Genomic DNA, 23,492 nt, shown 5'->3' with positions numbered 1-23,492 from the left:
CACGATCCGCCGAGCGGCTCCGGCTTGGCCTTACCCTTACACGGGCGCTCACCGCCCGGTGTCAGCGCTGCTGCTCATTCTCCGCCGCCGATTCCACCCCCGCCATCCCGAACATGGGTTAGCAAGAGCAATCTACAGATACAATCCCAGCAGCCGCAGCATTCCGGCACCACGCACTCTGACACAACCAGAGACGAGGACGACAACGACGACACTGATGCTGACGCTGACGCTGACGCCGATGCCGATGCGGACGAGAACGGCAACGACAACGAGAACGAGAACAAGCTCCACTTCCGCTCCACTCCACGCCAAAGCCCTCCGGAAACCCTTCTCACCCGCCTCTCCAGCAACGTCAGCACTGAGACCAACATAACCACCACAACCATAGCCACAACTACAACCACAACCTCAACGTCCAGCAGTTTCAACCTAGCCCCAGGACCCCGTCGTAACCTCCACAAAACCCCCACCCCCTTCTCCAGCTCCGACTCCTACTTTCCCCCCCCCCCCAGCGCAAAACTCCGCATGAATCCCCCCTCCACCGCAAACATGCTCGCAACCACCGCAACCATCCGCTCCCGCATCGTCTCCCACCGCGTCAAATCCCCCCTCTCAAGCACAGATACCTCCGGCGTCCCTATCAGCAGCCCCGTGGCCTCAGAAAAATCCCCAACTGCCGTTGCCGTATCTGCCATCTCCCCGGACTATCCCGCCGCTTCTGCCCTAGAGACGGCGACGTCGTGGGACTACGCGGAGACGGAGTGGTGGGGGTGGATCATCCTGCTGGTGACGTGGCTGGTGTTCGTGGTGGGGATGGGCAGTTGTTTCGGTGTCTGGAGCTGGGCGTGGGATGTCGGGGAGACGCCGTATGCGCCGCCGGAGCTGGAGGATGATGCCACACTGCCGATTGTGGGATATTATCCGGCGCTTATCATTTTGACGGCGGTTATGGCGTGGGTGTGGGTGGTTGTGGCGTGGGTGGGGATGAAGTATTTTCGGCATGCGAATATTTCCGGGGAGGATTAGGTTCTACTCTTTTCTGTTCGTTGCATTTTTCTACTGGGATTTTTTGAGCTTGTTGGCTGTTGGGTTTGTGGTTTTGGCCTCTTTGTGTGGAGAACTTGCCCGCCATCCACAGCTATGGAAAGGATGTCTGTGCGAAGTTGCACCGAACCTGCTATATTACGGAAGGGTTATTCAAAGGGATACTAACTTTTGAAGTCCCAAAAAGAACCCGAAAAGGCAAATGAACGACAAGCAAGGCCCAAAAGCCATAATCAAACAAGAAATAAAAACCAAGCTGTGGAATAATCCCAAGATGATTCCTTACGCCTACCCTGCCTGACGACCACACTTCTTAATAATCAATTTTTTCATCTAACTTATCATCGCCATCGCTACCATAATGATTTATGACCCGAAAAGAACACCACCAATAAAGCTACAAAGTCGCAGAGCACCTGCGAAAAAGGAAGATCCAACTGACAAAAAAAAAAAAAAACCCTTCCAAATCAAGCTCGAAGTTGTACCTGTCTGATCTTCTGGTCCAATTCATCCAACATGGGACCATCATTATTATTAGGACCCTGCGTGCCCCTTCTCGGGATCAAACCGGGCGTATCAGCAGAAGTAAAAGCTGCTGATATAGGCGGACTCTTGGAGAGGTTATTGTCCGGAACCACCGTGGTACCCGGTGCTTTGCTGACGAGGCCCTTGGAGACGGCGAATCCGGTGGAGCGGTCATGGTTTGGGTCATCGTCGTAGAATTCGTCAATGATCGGGTGGATAAGGACGTTTTGCTTGTGGATTGTGAGCATTGAGTTGGTGGGAACGGTGACCCAGTTATCTGTATAGATGGCGGAAAATGGAAGGTTAGCGTATTCACTTTGTGTAATGATAATAAAAGACATAGGAAATAATATAGAGATTTAATAGGAGGAACACTCACGTCTCTCAAATGTCAACGGCTCACTAGCCACCAACACAATATCGGCCCCCTTATCATGCCTCTCCATCTTGAAATGCCCCTTGGTCCGACCCTCCTTCCACTTTGTCCCAGACGAAAAATACAAACTTGCCGCCTCATCAGTCTTACTACTAACATACCTCGTACACACAACAGTATGCCCGTCGGTAACCGCAAAATTCAGCAAACTCCTCCTCTCAACATCCATAACCCCACACCCCTCCGGAATCGCCGCAATAAACTCATTGATCCTCCGAATCGTCTTGCCCATAACCTCCCTGAGCAGCGCGTGCCCAAAACCCCCCTCAGGCGCCGAGCTGGGATCAACCCTCCCTTCCTTCTCCATCAGATCCAAAAACAGGGCAAATGCCCACTCGCTATCCGTCCCTCCCTTGACGCCCAGATACCACTTGTCAGCCAGCGAATCCGCCAGCTGCCGCTTGATATGCTTCCACCCGCCCAGATTGCCATTGTGCATCCACATGAGCGTGTTGTGCTGGAAGGGGTGGCAGTTGTTGTCTGCCAGGGCGCCTTCGGTTGTGGCGCGCACGTGCGCGAAGATGAGGGACGAGGTTGTTTTAGAGGCGAGGCGTTCCAGGTTCTCGCAATTCCAGGCGGGGAGGGTGGAGGTGAAGATGCATGGGTCTGGGCCCAGGGCGGGGGCGGTGTAGAAGCCTACGCCGAAGCCGTCGCCGTTTACGGGGCGGCGGGTGTCCTGGTGGGGGTGAAGGGTGTTAAGTTAAGGAGACGACACATTGGCTTTCCGACTTGTTTTTCTTTTTCTGAGAGAGCGCAGAAGATGGGTGACTTACTAGTCTCAGGCGGGAGTCATAGGATTGGGTCAGGATGGAATGGCTTGGTTCTGTTATGAGTTTGCTGAGGAGGATATCGTTTCTTCCTTTGTATACCTGGGTGTAGGGTAGATGAGGTTAGCCTTTGGTCACAGACCAGATATGAACCAGGCGGGGAATTCAAGATTAGGCCTTGAATTGGAATTTGTGTGTATATCTTCTGCAGCAGAGGAAAAGATAGGTATCTAATAAAGGGGGTATGCGTACAAGAAATCGACACATATTGGGAGCTCTCGCGAGCAGAAGCTGGTGGCAAGCAGAGGAGCCGTCTACGTAGGGCGGTCTGCGAAAAAGAATGGCCGGTCTTAGGGGTATAAGGTGGTCGCAGCCGTGATAAGTATATCCCTAACCAAAAGGTGATAATTGGTTTCCGGGTGAAGCGAGAGAGCTTTCCAAGTTATAGATATAGAGAGTGGTGGAGATATTTAAGAGATATTTTAGGGATAGCTTGGAGCGAGCTTGGAGGAGCTTGGAGGGAATCTCAAGAAGTGGAAAGGGGTATCACAGGCAGAACAAGCAGAGCAAAGCAAAATGAACAAAGAGAAATAAAGTAAAGGAAGGATGAAGCAAGCTCACGTCGACTTAACGACACATTTTATATACTTCTGAGCCTCTTTTTTTTTTTCGGGGGTTTGTTGTAATAAATATTTCGATTGACCACTGTAACCCACGTGACCGATGTCACGATGTCACGTGCTTGGCAAGTTGATACGGGCATCTTCAAAGACGAAGACGCAGCTCTAGTCAAATAGCACGTGAACTGGAAATGGATCGACGTGCGATGTATTGTGCGTGGCTGTGTGTGCAGTTTGAAGAGAGAAACATAAATCAAATGATTGAAATATATATCTTAAAAAATAATTGGAAAATGGTTGATGACTATCTACATGTTGAGAGTTTGTCTGCGGGTCCGATTATGTAAAGCGTAAACATCTGTCGGACTTAGCGAGGTCCTGGGGCTGACCTCATCAGAAATCAAGGACTCACTGCGCCATCCATTCCACATAGTTGCCATTTCAGCCCATCCTCTCATTTGCAGACATTACTGGAACCCATCCGACGGACGTTCCTTGCTATCTACCTAGGTATTCTGCAACCCCACCGATGTGTCGATTTCCACCACTAGGCACAGCAAGTACATGACGAAAGCACGATGAGCGGGAGACTCTTCTCCCACGGCGCTGCCGTGCTGGCCAGAAGAAGCCTTCTGGCTCGTCAACTGCACAATATCGGAACGAGGACCGGCAGCCTGCTACGCTCGCAGGGCGCGGTGGGTCTCCGCGGCATGCTGTGGCAACTCCGCGCCAATTGGATTCACAATGTCCCCGTCGCGCGAACCATCTCCTTCGCCCGTGTGCTCCCCAAGTTGGCTCTGAAGTTTGCGAGGATACCGGCGATGTTTGGCGGTGCCATGGTTGCTGGTCTGGCCTATATACAGTACCAGGCCGCCCGTATGTTTGTTCCCTGGTTGTTCCGGCTTTATTGTTGCGATATTAGGCTGTTGGATGCTGACTACGGAAACTTTTTGCTTGTTTATAGAGGCCGGGAATTATGCCCTAGATATTGTCAAACAAGCGGGCGAAACTGCGAGCGGAGTGGCACTAGGTGTCTTCCGCAATATCCAGGATGTCGCTGAACAGACGAATCGGGGGTGGCAACGGACAAAAGCCGGCGTTGAATTGCCAGAGTGGGCGCAGAAGATCCTCCGGTTAAACGAACAAGCGGAATCCGGAGGTGGAGGTTCCTCGGAAGGCGGAGGTGGCTCCCCGAAGCAGAGCAAGGCCGGTGCGGCTGCCGTGGCTGGCGCTGCAGCGGGCGCAGCACTGGACCATGACTCTGACGATAGCTTGGCTACAGAAAGGAAGAATGCGATCGATGACCAGATGATGATATTGACGAGGAAAATGATCGAGATTAGAAATATGTTACAGCGAGTGGGCCAGTCTAACGCGTTGACTTTGCCATCGATTGTGGTGATAGGATCCCAGTCGTCTGGGAAAAGTTCTGTTTTAGAGGCGATTGTTGGCCACGAGTTCCTGCCCAAGGGATCGAACATGGTAACAAGACGGCCAATTGAATTGACCCTGGTGAATACGCCAAATTCTCAGGAGGAGTATGGTGAGTTCCCGGCTCTTGGACTTGGGAAGATTACAGATTTCAGTCAGATTCAACGCACGTTGACGGATCTCAATCTTGCGGTTTCGGAAAAGGATTGCATCTCGGATGATCCGATTCAGTTATCTATTTCCTCTCCCCACATCCCCGATCTTTCCCTCATCGATCTTCCCGGCTATATCCAGGTTGCTGGCCGTGACCAGCCTCCAGAGCTTAAACAAAAGATTTCCGATCTGTGCGACAAGTACATCCAGGCTCCTAATATCATCCTCGCCATCTCTGCAGCGGATGTGGACTTGGCCAATTCTACTGCTCTCAGAGCTTCACGACGAGTTGATCCCCGTGGAGAACGAACTATTGGCGTCATCACCAAGATGGACCTGGTCGATCCAGAGAGAGGAGCAAGTATTCTTGCTGATAGGAAATATCCTCTCCGACTAGGTTATGTAGGCGTTGTTTCTAGAATCCCTCATACAGCAGGGCTATTCTCCCGAGGAAATGGAAACATTACAAACGCGATTATCAAAAATGAAAGTGCTTTTTTCAACAGTCATCCCAAGGAGTTTGGTTCGGAGTCTGAACTCTCTGTTGGAACTACCACTTTGCGAAAGAAGCTGATGCATACTTTGGAGCAATCCATGGCAGCAAGCCTAGCCGGAACTCGCGATGCTATCATCCAGGAGCTCGAAGAAGCCACTTACGAGTTCAAAGTCCAGTACAACGACCGCCCATTGAGCGCTGAGTCCTATCTCGCAGAGAGCTTAGACAGTTTCAAGCACTCATTTAAAGAGTTTAGTGAAAATTTCGGCCGTCCTCAGGTTCGCGAGTTACTGAAAAACGAACTCGACCAGCGTGTACTAGACATCCTCGCGCAGAGATATTGGAATAAACCCGTTGATGACCTTTCCCCACCGGTCCCGGAACCAGATCCTCTCTCTGATCTCCCAAGAGCAGATCCTGAATCTCTATATTGGCATCGGAAACTAGACGCGTCCTCATCCGCCTTGACAAAACTAGGCATCGGCCGTCTAGCGACGACAACTGTAGCAAATGCGCTACAAAACCATGTTGATGACCTCATCGCTTCCTCGACGTTTGCCGCTCACCCATATGCGCAGAAGGAAATAGCAGATGCTACGGCCACTATCCTCAATGACCGGTTTTTCAGCACGAGCGATCAAGTTGAGAATTGCATCAAGCCGTACAAATTCGAAATCGAAGTTGATGATCTGGAATGGGCTAAGGGGAGAGAAAATATTGGGAATGTGTTAAAAGAAGAGTTGAAGGCTTGTGGTTATGCCTTAAAGCATGTTGAAGATGATATAGGAAAGCGGAAATTGAAGGATGTTATGGGTTTTATTGACAAGGTTCGGAAAGGAGATGCAACGATCGAGGGAGATGGTTCGGGTGGTGCGGGCGGATTCAGCGCTGCATTGCTGCAGAAAGGTTAGTAGTTTCCCCTCAACGTCAACATCGAATTTTTTTTTTTTTTTTTTGGTCATCTCGTTCCCGAGACATACATCTAATCCCCAACCCCACCAGGTCGCGAAGCCGTCTTCCTCCGCGACCGCGCCGATCTCCTAAAAATGCGCCTCCTGGCCATCCGATCCAAACAATGCTCCACAAAAAGAAACAAATACTACTGTCCCGAAGTCTTCCTCGACGTCGTCGCCGACAAACTAACCGCCACTGCCGTTCTCTTCCTAAACGTGGAACTCCTCTCGGAATTCTACTACAACTTCCCCCGCGAGCTCGATCTGCGACTGGGCCGGCACTTGTCTGCTTCGGAAATCGAGCGTTTTGCGCGAGAGGACCCGCGCATCCGCAGGCATCTGGATGTTATTCAGAAGAAGGAGATGCTTGAGTTGGTTCTTGAGAAGATCGAAAGTTTGAGACAGTTGGAAGGGCGGAGTAAGGCGGCCGTGCATCAGATGGGACCGGGGAAGGAGAGATCGAAGGGATGGAGGTTGTTCTAAATGGAGATTCATTAATTTTCTTTTTTTCCGCGCTTTTTGTTTGACCCTCTTCTCATTATTCTTTACGTTTACTACACTGCTTCCGGCCTTCCTGTTCACCTTCCCCCCCCTCCTTCTTCTCTATCTTTTATATAATATACCAGGATATTCAGATTGGACTGGCGTCGAAATCAGGAGGGATGTTGATGTGGGCTTTACTTTTTTCTTTGTCATGTTTTGAAAACTTTTCGTACACATCTTGTACTGTGCATCCATCATGACTGTTCTACCTAATGAATGGTGCCTATTTTCACCTGCTTTTATGTATCATCTAGATGAAATGCCTCTTTTTTCCCACTTTCACTTCTCTCTTCACTTCAGATGATGTATGTACTCATCTGAAAAGTCACCTTCAGTTTAAATACATGTTGTAGATTCTTTTTCTTGTGTTGATGATGCAAATTGCCAGTCCTTTCGATTCTATTTACAGTCAGTTATCATCACAAATAAGAGGGTTCAGTTATGAATTTTGATAAAAACAGCGAAAATTAATGAAAAACGTCCAACTTATTTAATAATACAGAAAAACCTTAAAAACAATCCCATAAACAGCTCAGTTTGTCAATATATCAATACAAAATCAAAAACGCCCTCCCCTTCCCATATGCATACGCCAGAACCAAGCGCATAAACCCGCCACAACCCCCATCTTCCGCTCCCTCCAGTCACTCCAACCTCCGCACACTCGACAGAGGTACCTTGACCCCCAAATCATCCCCAATCAACTGCCTACTCTGATTCCACTCCACAGTGCCCCCGACATCCTTAATATCCTCCAACTTCTCACCCAACTTCACCACGGAGAAGCGAATCATGCGCGGATCGAGACCCAGCGTTCTGCGCACGGATTTCTGCACAGCCGACGACGAGTCAAAACGCATTATGAAGTGGTAGCCAGTTGCGTATTTTGTTTGATGTTTTGTGATTGGGCGGGGGAGGCGGAAGGGGCCCCAGTTTGTCAGGCCGCGGATTACGCCGCCACCGTAGAGGATTTGGAGGCCGGTTACGCGGGCGATTCTGGTGGAGAAAAGGGGGTGTGGTTAGTTAGAATAGTTTGTTTGCTTTTTCCTTTTCTGTATAAAGCAAGAGGGTGATGTTGGGTTCCGGGTCTCTGATTTTTAGGGGGCTGATATCTCATGGCGGGCCCCACGTCATATAGAGATGACAGTTGGAGAATTATCAAGAAGAAATTGGCTGCTGGGGTAAGGCGGAATCCATATATACATACTCTCGAACCTCCTGGAGGCTGCCCGGCCGGACCTGTTGCATTGTAGGTTAGTTTGATATAAAGAATTGCCTGATACAGAGGAGGATTGCGTAGGAAGGAGGGAGAGGGCGGAATAATAGAGCATACCACAGCAATCAACTCGTACAACATCCCCTCTAGCTGTCCCGCCAAAAAGCAGGAGATAAGAGGAATCCTGGCTGGGGGCTTTTACTTGTGGTGAAGGTATTTCAAAAATGAGTTCAATTGTCGTATATTTGTATATCGGTACATCTATATAGCTGTATATTAGCTGTGTTCTTTCTCTCGGTGTCTTAAAGCTTTTTTCGGAGCGTTTGACAATGCCAAGCGTCTAGTCTGTTTCAGGACTAGCTGTAAATAGGATATGCCTCCGGTACAACACGATACAACAACCGGTGCGTTTTCCGCGGAAAACCCCCGCTGTTACCAACGGAACTCACAGGTACCACACGTATCATACATTACTTACATGACCAAGCCGCTCTCCGCCCACAAATTGCCAGCAACTGACGCTCGACGCCGACTTCGATATTGTCCTTGACTAGACGACTCTACGGAGGAGATTACTGCGACTTTCTTTATATCAGCCTGGACTCTCCTTTTGACACATTGACCAGTTGCTTTGCTGTTCTCCCATATCAGCCGGTCTACAGTAATAGCTGGTTAATATTCCTGCCCATAATGTCTGCTGCCACCATTCGCATCCTGAATCCCCTCCGATGTGGGCTATGTGCCTCTTTTCCGAGAGTCTCCTCCCCAGCTCTACGCACTGCTTCCTACGCATATAATTTTCGCCCGGCATTCCGGGATTCCAGAAGAGCATTCTCGCGGAGCTCCCTGTGTAGGTTAAAACGTATCAGACTTATATAGAGGTACCATTGGGACGTGGGTGGGTTGCTGACTCTGTCCGGTTTTATCAGGGCAAGCGAAGAAGTATACTGAGCAGCATGAATGGGTGGAGCTATCTGAGGATAGAACGACAGGTTAGATACAATTTTCTTTTCATATGTGTGTTTCTTGGATTTCTATTCCGGACTTTGTTGAACAATTTGGAAATTTAACTGCTTGAATTACAATTTTTAAATACACCAATTCAATTGCCCTCTTACACCTCCAATTCTTCCCTTCTTCCCCCGCAAACAACATCACAAATTACTAATCCCAACAAAAAAACACCCAGCCACAATCGGCATAACCGAATACGCCGCCAACGCTCTGGGCGAAGTCGTTTACGCAGAGCTACCAGCCGTCGACTTCGAGGTCGACGCTGGCGAGACCATCGGTGCCGTCGAGTCTGTCAAGTCCGCGTCGGATATCATGTCCCCCTTGTCGGGAACGGTCATAGAGGTCAACACGAAGCTGGAAGAGTCGCCTAAGATCATCAATAAGAGTCCCGAGGAGCAGGGGTGGTTTGCGAAGATTAAGGTTGTGGATGAGACGGAGTTGGAGAAGTTGATGGATAAGAAGGAATATCAGGCTAAGTTGGAGGAGCAGGAGGTTGATGAGTAGACGGAATTGCGGGGGTTGAGGTGGTTTGGTTGAGGAATTGGGATCTGAACCAGGTGTTTGGGGTGACTGTTAATATTTGACCTATTGTGCTTTTAGATATGTATGAATGTATGCCTGCTTATCTGCTGACGTTTCAACATGTCAAGTTGTTGTGATATAAGAACTCTTTATTCATTGTTAATATTGCACGTGTTGTTGTATTAAAGCTTTAGCAGAGGCGAGGGGGTTATACATCGATCCTCTATGGGTTGTTAGAGGACTGTATTGAATTTAGCATGGATACCACAACAGCAGATGCTGTTCTGAGGCGCAAGCATATAACCTTACGAATCAAAAATATGTCTATCTCATGAAACTACCTGTACAAAGTCCAATGCAATGAACACCAATAGCAATCCCAACAGAATATTTACCACATGCATCCAACCAAATAGACCAGAACAAAAGTACATATACGTAGCAATAGACCCATAACAACCAAAACCAAACCCAAAAGACGGACAGCTTACTCGACAAGCGTTTCCAAAACTATATAGATTCTAAATCGGCGGTAAATTCTCCCGACAAATAGGGCATTGCAGCCTCAACCGCATCCAGCTCTCCAAGCACGTACTATGAAATATATGTCGGCACGGCGTAACCATATAAGCACGTCGACTAAGCAGATTCGCAGCACCCTCCACAACACTGGAGGGTGCAACGCCCGCCCCAACACCGCTGGGAGCAGTGAGGACAGGCACGCTAATATCCTGCATGCATATGGCACAGTCGAAAAGCCTGTTCCTGCGATCCTTATCCTTATCCTTGCCGCTGCTGTCGCTCGCGCTACCCTGCTTGCCATCGTCCCTAGTGACGCTGCTAGGAACTGCTGCATTACCCTCGTCACCACGCAGGTAGCCGATTGGCAATGTGCCTCCGGCTTCGATATCTTCGCTAGACCCAGAAGAAGAGGTGTCTCGGAGAATCGGGTGGTAGTCGTACGTTGGCGGCGCCCAGCCGTGGGGAACGAAGAAGCGCGGGCCAAGCAGGTCCTGTGCTGCGAGGGTGATTGTTTGCAGCCACACCCATGTTGTTATGGAGAGGATGAATAGGGGATCTGGTTTGATGAATAGAACGTTGCCGGGGATGGCGTAGAAATAGAGGAAGGGGAATAGTCGGATGACGCTTTGGCCCACGACGAATTCATAGGTAAGTGCCTTACGGCAGTTTCGCATTACGTTGCGGTAAATCTGTGGGATCCAGAAGGAAAGGTAGAGGAAGGATATGAGCTGGCCGTACATGCGACTCAGGCGCGTTGGCCAGAATAATGCCCATGATGAGAAGAAGAGGAGGACAAAGAGGAGGAAATAGAATCGTGAGTACATGGCTCCCGTATCGTTAGCAGTTGAGTCACTGGTTGTTTGGGTTGTGGGAGGATCCGCAGTTGCTTCTGGGGGCTCATCCTGGTCTGGTGGCAGGATGATGATGGGCGTGGCACCTGTATCCACTGGGCGACTGGTTGTTGCTGGAACTGGGAGTGATTGTTGTGGCCCGGCTGGGCCACCTCGGGAAGATAATGATCGATCGGCGTCCCTTCTCTCGGGGGCTTGAACTGCCCACACCTCAATCTGAAACTTCATCGCTAGGAAGCTGACGGAGAAGAGTGCCAAAAATGTAGTCGCAGTGAGAAGCAGGAACGGGGCTTCTTCATATAACTGCATCAGGATGAATGAACCGAAAAGAGCATCACCCATAGACATCATGGCAATCGTATAGAAGCTGACACGGCTCCTGGTAGATGGCGTTGATGCTTCCTTCATCTGTCTTATCAGTAGGGAGATCTGTGAGCATAGAACAGCTGCCATGATGACAACTAGACGGCCCGCATGTTTCCTGTATTGCTCCCGTTTTGGTCCGGAGAGGTACAGTCCGTCCGACGGAGAGTAAGATGGTGATCCTTTGCTTTCCAGCACGAATCCGCAGTCTGGAGAGAATAGCGTCATAGACATAGTCATCGATGGTGGAGAGGGTACTGGAGCGCCTGCTGGGAAGCGTAGTTCGTCTTCGATCAGTTTCAGCACAGGTCGCTGGGCAATTTGACCATCTATCACCACTGGATGTTGCTGAAGATACACAATATATTCGCACCTTGGCGCGGCAAATGTCACTGTGCTTGGCCCATGAGGGAGGGATGACCAGGGCAAATAATCCACAGGGCCGGTTTTCTTCTCCGCCAAAGTTTCGGTGAGTGACATATTCAGCAACTGACGAGAGAGCTCAAATGTATCGTTGGTAAGAGCGAACTGAGGCAGCGCTGAAAGCCCTGCGAACTTTTCACTGGTGGTGCTAAGAATAATCCCACCTGACGACGGAAAATGCACTCCGAATAGCCGTATGAAATGACTATCCCCCAGCGACTTGTCAGTATACAGTGTCATATCTGCTCTGATTTCCCTTGCACGGGCATCAGCCAAGGCCATGCCCTTCCCATCCTCCTCCTGTAAGTCCATCAAAAGAGTCCCATGGTCCGCAGTTATATTATGAGCAAATTCACGAGTGAAATAATCATGCCTCAGCATGATTGCGGTAGTGTTTAACTGCGGGCGTTTTTCAGTCTCAGCACCCCGCCAGCGCACCCAGTCGCCCCGAATCTTGCCGGTCACATTATGGTATACGGGAATATTAAGTTCGGAGGAATTAAGATCTGACCGAAGTGGTCGTGTTCGCCATCCAATCGGTTGTTGGTCGAGAAGGCCAGAACGTTGGAGGATAGAGTATAGTTGGTCTCTGGTGCGCTCCTTAACAACTGGGAGCAAACCCCATGCATAGCCATCACCTTTGGTCAAGCCTCCTAGAGGAAGCCATCGATCCGAAGCGCTGTCCAAGTCGCCATATCTCGAGCTATTGAGGAGTGACAGTGTCCGCTCCTCTGTTTTCTGCTGGTGGCGCTCCCGCTCGAAGCCGATGGTTGGCGGGCGTGATTCCGGTGCAGACAGCAGGAAGAACAAAAGGACGAAGAAGAGAAGGGCGCGGCGGGTTTCCATGAACTAACTGCAGAAAGTTGAGCCATAGAAGCTCAACCGCATCCAAGTATAGAGTCCATTACCAGAAGGGTCTGGCTGATGTTGACTAATTTGCCTTTTGCGTCGTGTTGAGGGTTAGCGTTGCAGAGATGTTAACGACGGTCGAAGTTGTCGTTGGCAGCTAAGGAAAAGGCGGCCAAGAATGGCGGAAGGCGGAAGCCCTCTTTATCTTAAATAAACAACTCACTTTTTGGCGCAGACATGAACAACATACATGGGATGCATATATAAACAGTTAACCATCTGAAGAAACAAGAACAAGAAACAAGACATGCAAACAATTTGATTGACATATATACTTTACCTGTCAAATGGAGGTAGGGGGATATATGCATTCGATGACTTTTTTTTTTTTTTGTTGTTGTTTAAGAAGGTTTGCTAACAAGATATTTCCGAAATCCGCAGTCTTGTGAATAACCAACCCTCCACCCTCCATTTATTGCTGGATTGCCTAGAGGGTGACATACAGTCAATCATGGCAGACACATTGCCGCTTCCTGTTCCCCCTCGAACTCCTACACCACCTACGGATGACCCTTTGTCAGATCCAGAGGGGTTTATGGTAGTGCGGTCAATGGACGCCTTTCGCGACAGAGATACTTTGTCTCCAATGGTAGACAGCTTCACTGCGTCCGGCACCCTAGGTATTGCTTGATACGCCCCCGCGGATATTCATTAATGCTTGTTACCAATCTATGTGTTTCCCCCAGATCCGTCCCGGAATACGACGAATGGGTCATCCGAAGACATGCAAGGGCCTTTTAATTTCAAAACTACAACCCTTGCGAAGAGCCCTGTTACAAAATCGGTATGACATCAACCCCCTTGACAGTTATAACCCAAATTTAATAGCTGACCGATTACATTGAAGAACATGGGCCAGAGACGTGGACACAAATACAAACATAGCAGCGTATCGCACCAGATATTCCTCGAACCCCCACCGAGGTCTCCAATGCCTTTACCAAATTCTCTGCCTATTCCAACATGGAGAGAATGCCTCGGGAGCATGTCCACCGACCAGAGAATCCGGTTTTGGTGGAGTGTATGCCACATGGCTGTAGCTGGATACACGCTAGGGACTGCCCATGGCTCTATGACAATGACGGGACTCTCACATCTTATACTCTTCGACTCCCTGGGTGCCATGCTCTGCGTCATCGTCGACGTTCTAGGAAACTTCGAGGTCTGGAAGCGGTCCAGTATTCGTCACCCTTTTGGCCTTGAACGTGCAGAAGTCGTTGCAGGATTTGCTCTGTCCGTTCTACTGTTTTTTATGGGAGGGGACCTCATCTCACACATGGTACAACATTTGCTGGAAAATTCAGGAGGCCATAAAGCGCACAAAACCCACTCTAATGAACGAGTTTCGCCAGGCACTGTCGATATCACAGCTTTGCTAGCCGTACTAGCTACGTTGATATCTGCAATTGCTCTCAAGAATCACGCAAGGATTGGCAAGGCTATGCAGTTTGCCTACATCGAATCGTTGCCTTCCATCCTTAGTAACCCGGCGCATTTTCTAACACTTTCATGTTCATCTCTTCTTCTCCTGCTGCCGCTATTATCGATTCAGCTATATCTTTGGTTGGACCGAGCCCTCTCGCTCACTGTTGCCATTTCCATGTGCGTTTTGGGTGTTCGTTTGGTAATGGCACTTGGATCCATGCTTCTGATGTCTTATTCCGGTTCTGGGACTTCTTCGGTTCTGAGAGATATATCCACCTACCCTGCTGTGATTGAAATTGAAGAGGCAAGATTTTGGCAGGTTCACTACGGCTTGTGCATAGCATGCATTAAGCTGCGAGTGACTGGCTCTGACGAAAGCTTAGCCAAGCTGCGAGAGAGAACAGTTAGTATGATAAGAAATCGCCTAGGTGGTGGATACGGCACGGGTGGTCAGAAATGGGAGGTCTCTTTGCAGTTTAATGTTGGACAGAGTTGAGAGCACCGTCGCCCTAGTTTATATTTTACTATATACCCTTTGATGTAGTCGAAATCTAACTATAACGACATTGTCTGAAATGTCTTGTTTGAGCTGTCCTCGCTTTTTCTCCTACTCTGTGTTTACTCTACTACAGACATATTTGTTATTGTTCCTTGCAGCTGAGGATCGTTGACCCTAGTTCTCCTGTGTGGCCTGGTAACCCCTTCTTACGATTGTAGCAACCCAGAGTATTCTGAACTGACCCAAACACGAATGCATAAAGGATACCATAAAGGATACCTCTGGGACGAGGAATTGAAGGATTTTATAGAGGTTTGAATTGGTTTTAAATGACTTTAATTTTTCTTTATTCCTTATCATGTACAATACACTCCACAAATCTAGGAGGCCATTCCCTGCAGATGGCGGATGAAGGCGCTGTTTATTGTAAAACGTGATGCTGATGAAAGACTCCTCCATAATAGTAAATCAAATAGAAATATTTTATACATCCGCCATCTTCCGTTCCTCTTGTGTCACCCAAAGGAATACCCAGAACCTTTTATTTATTATAGTCGATTCGAACCTCGTCGCCCCGTATCACACAGTCGGATTCGAGATATAAGTAGTTATTCTTTCAATTGTTCACGATGAGGTTGCTAAAACATTACTCTCATCCGCAGCCTCTCTCTCTGCTCTCCGTTGCCGCTTTTCCAATAAACTCTGTTTTCGCTCCGCCAGGATGGCCAGCTGTCGTTTATCAACGCCCTCGAGCCAATATCCGAAGCTACCTCCAACGGTAGCGAATAAAGGATACACCCATAGCGCTTGCTTTTGGAATAAAGGACGCATTTCGATACCGAGCTGCCAGAAGCGGACGGCAATGCCTGTAAGCACCCAATTAGCATGTTTAAGGAGGTCAATTTGAAGGATGATTATCTCCAGCAAACGACATGGAAATGGAAACTGTTGTCTTCGTGGAATTCATGCATTTATAGATGAAACACGAAGCAGCTAGATTCGAGCTACAATGAAGGGAATGCCATACCGAAGCCGCTCCAGAACAATACTTTGTGAAGAGGCATGGTGAATGTTGTTCGGGATCAATGGGCAAATGCCGGGCGCGGGAATCGGGATCACTGAGAAGGGTTATTCCGTGGTCAGGTTCCAGTGGTAGACGTGCCCCTCGCGTCTTAGGATCGAAGAATTGACCTCAGAGACTGTGTACCAGGTGTCTTGTTAGACGAAGACAATTGTCCTTCAGTATGTTTCTTGTCGCGGGTTAAAGTGACGAAAGGTTCAATTTGTTGATGTTGAAGTTCGGCGACAGGAAAATCTTTTTGCCGAGTAGCGATTATCAACCGTCGTCACATTTCGCGATATCAACCAACAGCCAACAGCAAGTTTATTCACGACAGCACGCGGGAAGTGTTTATGGGAGCGGGAAACAGCTAATCACAATTTGGTCATGTGAGAGCCCTCCGGTGGATATTTGGATACCGTCTTTGTATGGGCTAGCCATCATGGCAGGCTCAGATGTTGAGATGACTGGCGTGAAGCGACCAGCAATCGATCTCGAAAATTTACAGCGCAAGAAGTTCAAAACGTCAGATCTGCCTTTATCCGCTGCACAGCGAACGACGATCGATGGCCTTCTCTATGCATTTAAGAAAAAGGGTGGTTTCGACTCGGTTCGAAAGAAGATATGGGCTGAATTTAGTGAGAGTGTGAGCATCTCGATCTCTTTGCACGCCATTCCATATCTCTCTACTGCATCCAAGGAGGTTTTCAAATGCCTAAACATACAGCTAACTCCTTCATGTTCCCTTGCCTACAGGAAGCCAAAAATTCTCTTACATCATCTTTGATTGAAATGGCTGAATCTGAAATTGACCGCGATCCCTCCCTTTTGTCGCGTGAAAGAGGAAAAGCAGCAACTCTGATAGAGGGTGCCGTCGATCGCAGTGATCTTTATAAGAACGTTGAAAGTGCTATCGATGCGATATCCTCTAGCCATTTGGACTATATCCTTGACTCCCTACGCAGTATCAGGCGACAAGAAGTTGGCGAAGAAGCGGCTGCTCTTGAGGAGGAGAGGGGTAGCAGGACAGACGAACACTACGAACGCGAAGTCAAGATTAAGCGGCAGGAAAGAGAATTAATGTGGCTGAGAGAACTTGAGAAGCAGAAACAGCTTGAATTGGACATGGCTAAGGCCAAGGCTGAAGAGCTACGGCAACAACGTGAGCTTGAGAAACAGAGGGAAGAAGAGGAACGGAAAAAGAAGCTGGAGCTGGAAGAGAAGCGCCGGGCAGAAAGAGAAAAGATTCGGGAAGAGAGGCGTCTTTTGGAGGAGCAGAGGGAAAAGGAGAGAGAGGAGCGTTACGAACGAAGAAGGCGAGAGCGGGAAAAGGAAAGAGAAGAGGATCGTGAGAGAGATCGTGAGAGAGACCGTGAGAGAGACCGTGATCGTGTGAGAGATAGAAATAGGGCCGAATCATCATCTCGACATTCCCGACACCGTTCCAAGACCCCGAAAGAGCCTACACCTGTGATCGTTGACGAGAAATCATTGGAAGACGCAGCGTTGGAGCTACTCCTGAAAGAAGGGAAAGAGTTGGCTGAAAAATCGCGCCAGAAACCAGAGTTCGACTTTGAGCAAGCTGAAGCACTTGAAAATGCACAGGCTCTGCAGCAACAGCAGCCACAGCAGCCACAACAACAACAACAACAACAACAACAACAACAACAACAACAACAACAACAACAACAACAACAACAACAACAACAACAACAACGTTCTCGCCAACCTTCAGTAACTGATCTGAAGCTTCCTCGCGCGGATCAGACCCGTACACGTGTCGTGCCGTCTCGACTGAAAAATGAATTGACTCCAGCCTCTGAACCTTCTAAACTTAAACGTAGCGTAAACGAGGATCGTCGTGAGAGGGATAGAGATCGCGACCGTGACCGTGACCGTGACTACGAGCGAGATCGTGACCGCGACCGTGACCGAGACCGGGATCGACGGCGTGATGATCGTAGCAGGTCCAGAACACGACGCTCCTCACGATATGACGACAGGGATCGTGAAATGGATCTGTACAGACCTTCAACCCGGGGTAAATCGGATCGAGATGAACTTTCTCGCACTCGTGGAAGAAGTAGACATCGCAGTAGGAGCCGTAGCAAATCTCTTGCACGAAGTGGCGAACGAGAAAGGGATAGGGATAGGGATAGGGACCGAGATAGGGATGAACGTCGCTATCGCCCCAGGGATTACTCACGAGGCCGTACTCGATCTCGGTCAACTAGGCGTCGACGGCACTCACAATCCCATTCCCGCAGCCGCTCCCGCACTGCTCATCGGGCTCCTGGAGATCGGGGATGGGGACGGGATCGGGACTGGGACTGGGACAGGGACAGGGATAGGGACAAGGATAGGGATAGGGATAAGTCTTATTCTCGCCCTGACTGTCGATCCAGGTCTCGAAGTCCACCCGATATTGATCGCTATGTACCTCCTACTAGCAACCGTAGTCGAACACCAACGAGACGACGTGCGAGAACACCGGATCGTGACCGAGACCGTGACCGGGACCGTGATCGTGATCGTGATCGGGATCGGGACCGTGATAGAGATCGTGATCGGGATCGGGACCGTGATAGAGATCGTGATCGGGACCGTTACCGAGATATAGATGACCGGCCTAAATTTCATGAAGTTGATCGATACATTCCTGGAGGTTCTGGTAGTGCTAGCGCTACAGCCATTGCCGAAAAGGATGATCGGAGGTCAAGTAGGCGGAGGAGCCGGAGCAGGTAATAATGCGTTAAACTTTGCTTCTTTTGTATAATATTCGTGTATGGATTATGGATACTGCTTAGAGTTGGGGACGGGGATGGGGACTGACGGAGATATTGTTTTTTCCATGTGTTTTTGACTCTTCGAGTGAACGTGTATGGTTATTGGGATATTGTTATTGGGATAAAGGAGACGCCAGAGCTTTAACTCTTCATCATCATAACAAAGCTGTGTCTAACAACAGTTGCCGTTTACCATTATTCTGTTGACTTCCAGAAGCCTTCTCCATCCTTGATGACAGTGGAGAAGGCAACAGATCTTCGCTCTCTACAATTGCCAAATCTCTATGCGCCTCGGAATAGACTCTGAATACATCCGAAATTCCATTGGTACATAGATATATTGCCCTATAATATTTGAAGCCAACAAAGTGAATATGGAAATATATGGAACGGAGTTGGGAAGTGAAATTTAACAGGGAATTGCCTAACTTAGCGAGCTCCATAAATACCGGCCAACTCTATAGGGGATATGGTACGGAAAAAGCAAGGGAGCCCGAGGAAAAGAAACTCCATGTGTTCTGATTTCTATTATTCGTTACTGTGGAACAATAATGCCCTTGTTGTTCTTCGAGAGGATAAAGCCAGGAAGCAGGAGCCGAATAATAAAGGAGAAGAGAGAGTCAACGGAGTTTCTAATCATTGTCGAGAGCCCAGATAAGGAAAATCATCATCTGTTTAGACATATACAGCCCTCTTAAATGGCATAATAAAGAAGAGAAAACTAAAGTTGGTTTAAGTAACAATAAATATAAAAATTTCATCAATACCCTCCCACGTACATTCATCTAAGCCCTCCTCCACATTTCAGATCATGTTGGCCCCACGAATCAATGATAACAAGATCCCTTTCCTACCATGACTCCGTTTTATCTTCGCTATTGCCCGTGGAGCCATCCTGTGTCTCTAGCGCGGCTTTGTAGCCCTCGTGCTCGTCGTGGCGTTTGTAAAAGTACGACTGTGTGGATGACGGCCTTAAATCTGGGGATAGTCGTTTTATGATTGTATCTTCGAGTGCTTTGATAGCTTTGGAATTCGATCCAGACTTGTTCCATATGGAGATTAGATGCGAATTAAATCGCACGGAGGTGGAGACTCCGAGAACGTGATCGTGCTCTACGCTTTGTCAGGATATGGATTTTTTGGGGAGAAGGTCCTCTGTTCTTTTCTTTCATCTCGATTTCTTATACGGGAGGATGCACTATAGATCACAAATAGAGGGCACAGGAATGAAGGTGCTTTTATACGTACCAGCTTCAAGCGCAGCTTGGAACTCATTAGCCATGCAGAGGATCGCAATTTCATGGAAAAAAGCCTGGCTTTTCGCTTTCGGCACGCGGAATGTCCAGCACCCGCCTTTGAAGTTCTCTGGATCCTCCCATACAGGTTTGGTGCCCTTGCGGAAAATATGAACTGTGTCTCGCAGCTTCACTTTATCCCAGGGGTAATTATTGTAAACTCGGTAAAAAGTACCAATATCCGCGACGTCTTCGTGAAGAACAAATAATCTCTCGTCGTAATTTGCCGATTTTGAGTGTTTCTCGTACCAGACTGTCCAGTGGTACTGGAAGGGCAGTGGTCGTAGCTTTCCTAGGATTTTCTGGTGCAGGGTCTTTCGGGATATAGGGGGGGTTATGCTACTTCCATCCTTCGCCACCGGCTCTGCGTTGGTACCTAAGTTTTTGGGGATGTTCATTTTGGCAGGGGAAGACAGAGAGCAAAGATCACGGACACTCTTCTTTTCTGGTTTTGGACCTTGTCACTTTTTGCGATAAAAAGGTATGCCGGATTGGTTGAACTGAAGTAAAGAGAGAAGAAGAATAACTGGTCGATTGTAGTTGAAGGACCGCTCGCTCTGGGAGCCACACCACAGTATTTAATGGAAAAGACCCAGAAAATCTCCTAGCAAAAACAAAAAGGGCAAAAAATTGGGTTCACGTTTCTCCCACAAATTAGCCGGGGTAGTAGCTGGTTTATTATGCTATGGATTTTCGAAACCCGATATTGTGTCAAACAGGACCGGAAGGACCAGCTTGTGGCGTGTGGGAGAATGTATTGCTTTATCAATGATATTCGAGAGATCCTAATCCTCTGTATGTGAAAGGCATGTTAATGCAACATATCTCGGCAGTATCCAAATAAATAATTCAAGGCGACAAATAAGGACCGGCCGAAAAGGGTACGTAAGTGACGATTCCGTCGTAAACAAAGGAATTGTACAACCGCTTTAACCTAGACTTTTGGTCGGGTTTGAAGGAGTTATGGAAGAAATAACAAAATATCAAACGGGCCACAATTGGCGCTCAAGATCATGATTGGGGAAAATAAACATGTATACTCGTTCATAAAGTAATGGAAAAATGAGTGGGCTCAGGGTAAAACTTGTAGTCTGTCCACCGAAACCATTTGTTTCGCAGGGAGGCGGAAGGCAGCAGAGGTTCCAAGGAAGAGATGAGATATTTAACTAGGTAACTATGTGGAAGATGAAGTGATCTGTCAACAAATTTCATACAGCTAGTTATCAAAGAAATAAACAGATCCTAAAGCAGAAAATACTAAAACTTCGAAGGAGATTCCCTAACATAACGAGGGCCTGAAGGTAATTTCGCGCTCTGCCTTGAAAACAGCACAAGAAACAGGAGTCGTATACCTTTCTTCGAGTCCTCAATAGCAGTGCGCCTATTGAGTAGTGCGGTCGCTACCGAGCTAGAGACTGATTTTTCAGGGAGCCGTGGTAGTTATGTTTTGCATCAACGTGCAAGCCCACATACAACGACGAGGGCACCAAACACACTGATCAGCTCAACAGTTGCATTGATCTGTGGAAATTCAGCAAGCTGCAGTCCGTTATCACGCTGAACATGATCTGTCTGTTGCTGGATTCTCTACGGAGGTCATAGAGCCGTCATACTGGAGAAGCCCCACGTGATGGCCTGCGAGGCCCGATCGAGGGGCGTGTTTGGTGTGACGGGATTCTTAGGCTGTAGCATTAGCTGGCGAATCATAAACGCTAGCACCCGTCAGATCCAATCTTTGTGAAACTCCGAGAAACAAGAGGTGAAAGGAGATTTAACCCTGACTGAGAAACTCGATCAAATTCCAAACGTCAAGAATTACTGCTTTGGGCCCGTTGTAGTTAGGGTTTAGGGTTTGCTATTGTCAAGTCGGTAAGTTTTACTAGTTATCTGTTATCTTCACGTGCCTTTTATGATAAACAACGTCCAAACCTTTTTTGATATACAAGATTTAAAAGAGCGTCAAAATCGAACTCCTTTCACTGCTACTGCAGATCAAGATCAACAAGAAGATTTCCCATGTCTCTATGCGTTTGATCTCTAGACCCGCCCACCAATAATGGCTAGCGGTGTCGCTACACCGACTAAGAAGCGGTTCTTTGAGGACGAGCATGAGCATGATGAAGCATTCCAGCCAGGAGGCTCCCGGCCAAAACGATCCAAATTCGAAACAACTTCTACAAACTGTGATTCCACAAATGGTACCTCGTGTGATGAGTCCAGTTGGGGCAGCGATTCTAGTGGTGAAGGCGACGGTAACGGGACCGTCCTTCAAGCTTTAACCCATCGGTATCACGCTCCGATCCGAGAACAATTCAATGATGAAACTTCTTCTGACGGGGAAACCGTATCATCTACGTCATCCTCGTCCTCATCAGGTCGTGATTCTGAATCAGAAAGCCATGGCAACGTAAATAGATCCACAGCCAGCAACATCGTTTTCCTTCCACGACTCGAGCCTCGCTCCAAACCGACAATACGTCGATTTAATAATTCCTCACTGCGAAATAAACTGGCTTCCTTTCTCCCTGAATTGAAAGCTGCAAACAAAGACTTGGAAAAAGAGATTGCTGCGGGAAATGTTGCTCGTGTGGAGCTTGATCACAATGAGGATGCTGAGGTTGACGGCGAGTATATCGAGATGGTGTGTTTTCTTTCAACCACCACCTGCCATTACTATGTTTTCTCCAGCTCTTAAGGATTTCTCCTCTTCCCAAGTCGTGTAAAATATGGAGTTATTGCTGAAGTTCCGCTAACGCTCTCATATCTCCTAAAGAACCTTGGCCTAGGTGTTCTGGAAGAGCAAGCAGATGCCACTACCTCCGATACCAACACCGACAGTGAAAGTCCCGTATCAACTGATGGAGACAACAACTCACGATCCTCAAGGGAACATCAACCAAAGCCACGAAATAACACGAATGTATTGAACAAACTCATGGGGAACAAACCTGATATGAAACGGCCAACCATAGAAGAGCTTCCGTCCTGATAATTTGTTCTATTTTGCGCACGACAAACGAGTCATCTTTGGCTTTTATAGCCCAATGGTTCCGTCATTTGACAGCGACTATAATCCTGTCTTCGTTTGGCCCAAACGATTTGGCCGTGACAATACTGTATTTGAAACTGTTTATCGTCCGTTGATTAACATTGCTAGCTCTGAAGCTACTCTATACCCCGATGTTCTCCTAATGTACTGCGGAAAATCCTGCAGAGCGTGGGGTTGAATAATACTAGAGATCGCTGGCTCTCTTATCTCCTTGCTTCGTTCAATGTTCCAATATCTGAGACCCTTTGGCCTGATTCGGCACAATCCACCATGTCTCATTCTTCCCGCGTCAACATGAAATGTAACTTACTACGGTTAGCACCGCCCCACGATTGATGTCAGTGATCTGACCAGATCAAATACTTATCCTGCATTCTCTATGGATAGCGCAACAAGTCTTGTCGACTTGTGGCATCAGCGTGCTGCCAAAACCCGCATTCACCACCACACATGACATGGCGTTGTGTAATGGACTTGTCATTTTTTGTTGACCATTGATTGGCACCGAATTTTGAATATGCATGCACGTATCATTCTTTCCATTTATATAGGTGCTGGGAACCAGTGACTTGAAAACGCCAACAATT

General features: G+C 48.2%; 11 protein-coding genes across 11 annotated transcripts in view; 6 read left to right on the top strand and 5 right to left on the bottom strand.

Annotated features, from left to right (window-relative positions):
• Window positions 1–1,029, top strand: part of PAAG_02939 (hypothetical protein) — a gene marked incomplete at both ends in the record, with an annotated part of 2,043 nt that extends 1,014 nt beyond the window's left edge. Inside the window, one exon of the mRNA XM_015844796.1 lies at window positions 66–1,029. Coding sequence (XP_015701874.1) covers window positions 66–1,029 — 964 coding nt within the window. The remainder of the gene's footprint in view (window positions 1–65) is intronic.
• Window positions 1,030–1,514: 485 nt separating this feature from the next.
• Window positions 1,515–3,042, bottom strand: PAAG_02938 (glucosamine 6-phosphate synthetase; the record flags this gene model as incomplete). Its single annotated transcript, XM_002795416.2, has 4 exons — window positions 1,515–1,849; window positions 1,952–2,684; window positions 2,782–2,877; window positions 3,028–3,042. 4 exons carry the CDS (start codon window positions 3,040–3,042, stop codon window positions 1,515–1,517), a joined length of 1,179 nt encoding a protein of 392 aa, XP_002795462.1.
• A 931-nt stretch (window positions 3,043–3,973) lies between these two features.
• Window positions 3,974–6,911, top strand: PAAG_02937 (mitochondrial dynamin GTPase (Msp1); the record flags this gene model as incomplete). The annotated part of the gene is made up of 3 exons (XM_002795415.2): window positions 3,974–4,271; window positions 4,360–6,381; window positions 6,478–6,911. 3 exons carry the CDS (start codon window positions 3,974–3,976, stop codon window positions 6,909–6,911), a joined length of 2,754 nt encoding a protein of 917 aa, XP_002795461.1.
• Window positions 6,912–7,615: 704 nt separating this feature from the next.
• Window positions 7,616–8,219, bottom strand: PAAG_02936 (mitochondrial 37S ribosomal protein YmS16; the record flags this gene model as incomplete). The annotated part of the gene is made up of 2 exons (XM_002795414.2): window positions 7,616–7,967; window positions 8,179–8,219. The coding sequence occupies 2 exons, from the start codon at window positions 8,217–8,219 to the stop codon at window positions 7,616–7,618; spliced, it is 393 nt and encodes a 130-aa protein (XP_002795460.2).
• A 658-nt stretch (window positions 8,220–8,877) lies between these two features.
• Window positions 8,878–9,705, top strand: PAAG_02935 (glycine cleavage system H protein; the record flags this gene model as incomplete). Its single annotated transcript, XM_002795413.2, has 3 exons — window positions 8,878–9,037; window positions 9,117–9,179; window positions 9,377–9,705. The coding sequence occupies 3 exons, from the start codon at window positions 8,878–8,880 to the stop codon at window positions 9,703–9,705; spliced, it is 552 nt and encodes a 183-aa protein (XP_002795459.1).
• Window positions 9,706–10,244: 539 nt separating this feature from the next.
• PAAG_02934 (hypothetical protein) lies at window positions 10,245–12,728 on the bottom strand (the record flags this gene model as incomplete). The annotated part of the gene is made up of 1 exon (XM_015844795.1): window positions 10,245–12,728. The coding sequence occupies one exon, from the start codon at window positions 12,726–12,728 to the stop codon at window positions 10,245–10,247; it is 2,484 nt and encodes an 827-aa protein (XP_015701873.1).
• Window positions 12,729–13,242: 514 nt separating this feature from the next.
• Window positions 13,243–14,712, top strand: PAAG_02933 (cation transport protein; the record flags this gene model as incomplete). Its single annotated transcript, XM_002795411.2, has 3 exons — window positions 13,243–13,411; window positions 13,478–13,575; window positions 13,639–14,712. 3 exons carry the CDS (start codon window positions 13,243–13,245, stop codon window positions 14,710–14,712), a joined length of 1,341 nt encoding a protein of 446 aa, XP_002795457.2.
• Window positions 14,713–15,339: 627 nt separating this feature from the next.
• On the bottom strand, window positions 15,340–15,779 carry PAAG_02932 (NADH2 dehydrogenase 14K chain; the record flags this gene model as incomplete). The annotated part of the gene is made up of 2 exons (XM_002795409.2): window positions 15,340–15,581; window positions 15,743–15,779. 2 exons carry the CDS (start codon window positions 15,777–15,779, stop codon window positions 15,340–15,342), a joined length of 279 nt encoding a protein of 92 aa, XP_002795455.1.
• A 438-nt stretch (window positions 15,780–16,217) lies between these two features.
• PAAG_02931 (hypothetical protein) lies at window positions 16,218–18,520 on the top strand (the record flags this gene model as incomplete). The annotated part of the gene is made up of 2 exons (XM_002795410.2): window positions 16,218–16,421; window positions 16,532–18,520. The coding sequence occupies 2 exons, from the start codon at window positions 16,218–16,220 to the stop codon at window positions 18,518–18,520; spliced, it is 2,193 nt and encodes a 730-aa protein (XP_002795456.2).
• An 891-nt stretch (window positions 18,521–19,411) lies between these two features.
• PAAG_02930 (translation initiation factor 4E) lies at window positions 19,412–20,254 on the bottom strand (the record flags this gene model as incomplete). Its single annotated transcript, XM_002795408.1, has 2 exons — window positions 19,412–19,674; window positions 19,810–20,254. 2 exons carry the CDS (start codon window positions 20,252–20,254, stop codon window positions 19,412–19,414), a joined length of 708 nt encoding a protein of 235 aa, XP_002795454.1.
• Window positions 20,255–21,912: 1,658 nt separating this feature from the next.
• Window positions 21,913–22,845, top strand: PAAG_02929 (hypothetical protein; the record flags this gene model as incomplete). The annotated part of the gene is made up of 2 exons (XM_002795407.1): window positions 21,913–22,497; window positions 22,630–22,845. 2 exons carry the CDS (start codon window positions 21,913–21,915, stop codon window positions 22,843–22,845), a joined length of 801 nt encoding a protein of 266 aa, XP_002795453.1.
• Between the last annotated feature and the right edge of the window lie 647 nt (window positions 22,846–23,492).

The sequence above is a fragment of the Paracoccidioides lutzii genome, assembly GCF_000150705.2.
Source record: "Paracoccidioides lutzii Pb01 unplaced genomic scaffold supercont2.6, whole genome shotgun sequence".
Taxonomy (NCBI): Eukaryota; Fungi; Ascomycota; class Eurotiomycetes; order Onygenales; family Ajellomycetaceae; genus Paracoccidioides; species Paracoccidioides lutzii.
The sequence above is the reverse complement of the archived record's forward strand: the minus strand, read 5'-3'. Positions and strand labels throughout refer to the sequence as shown.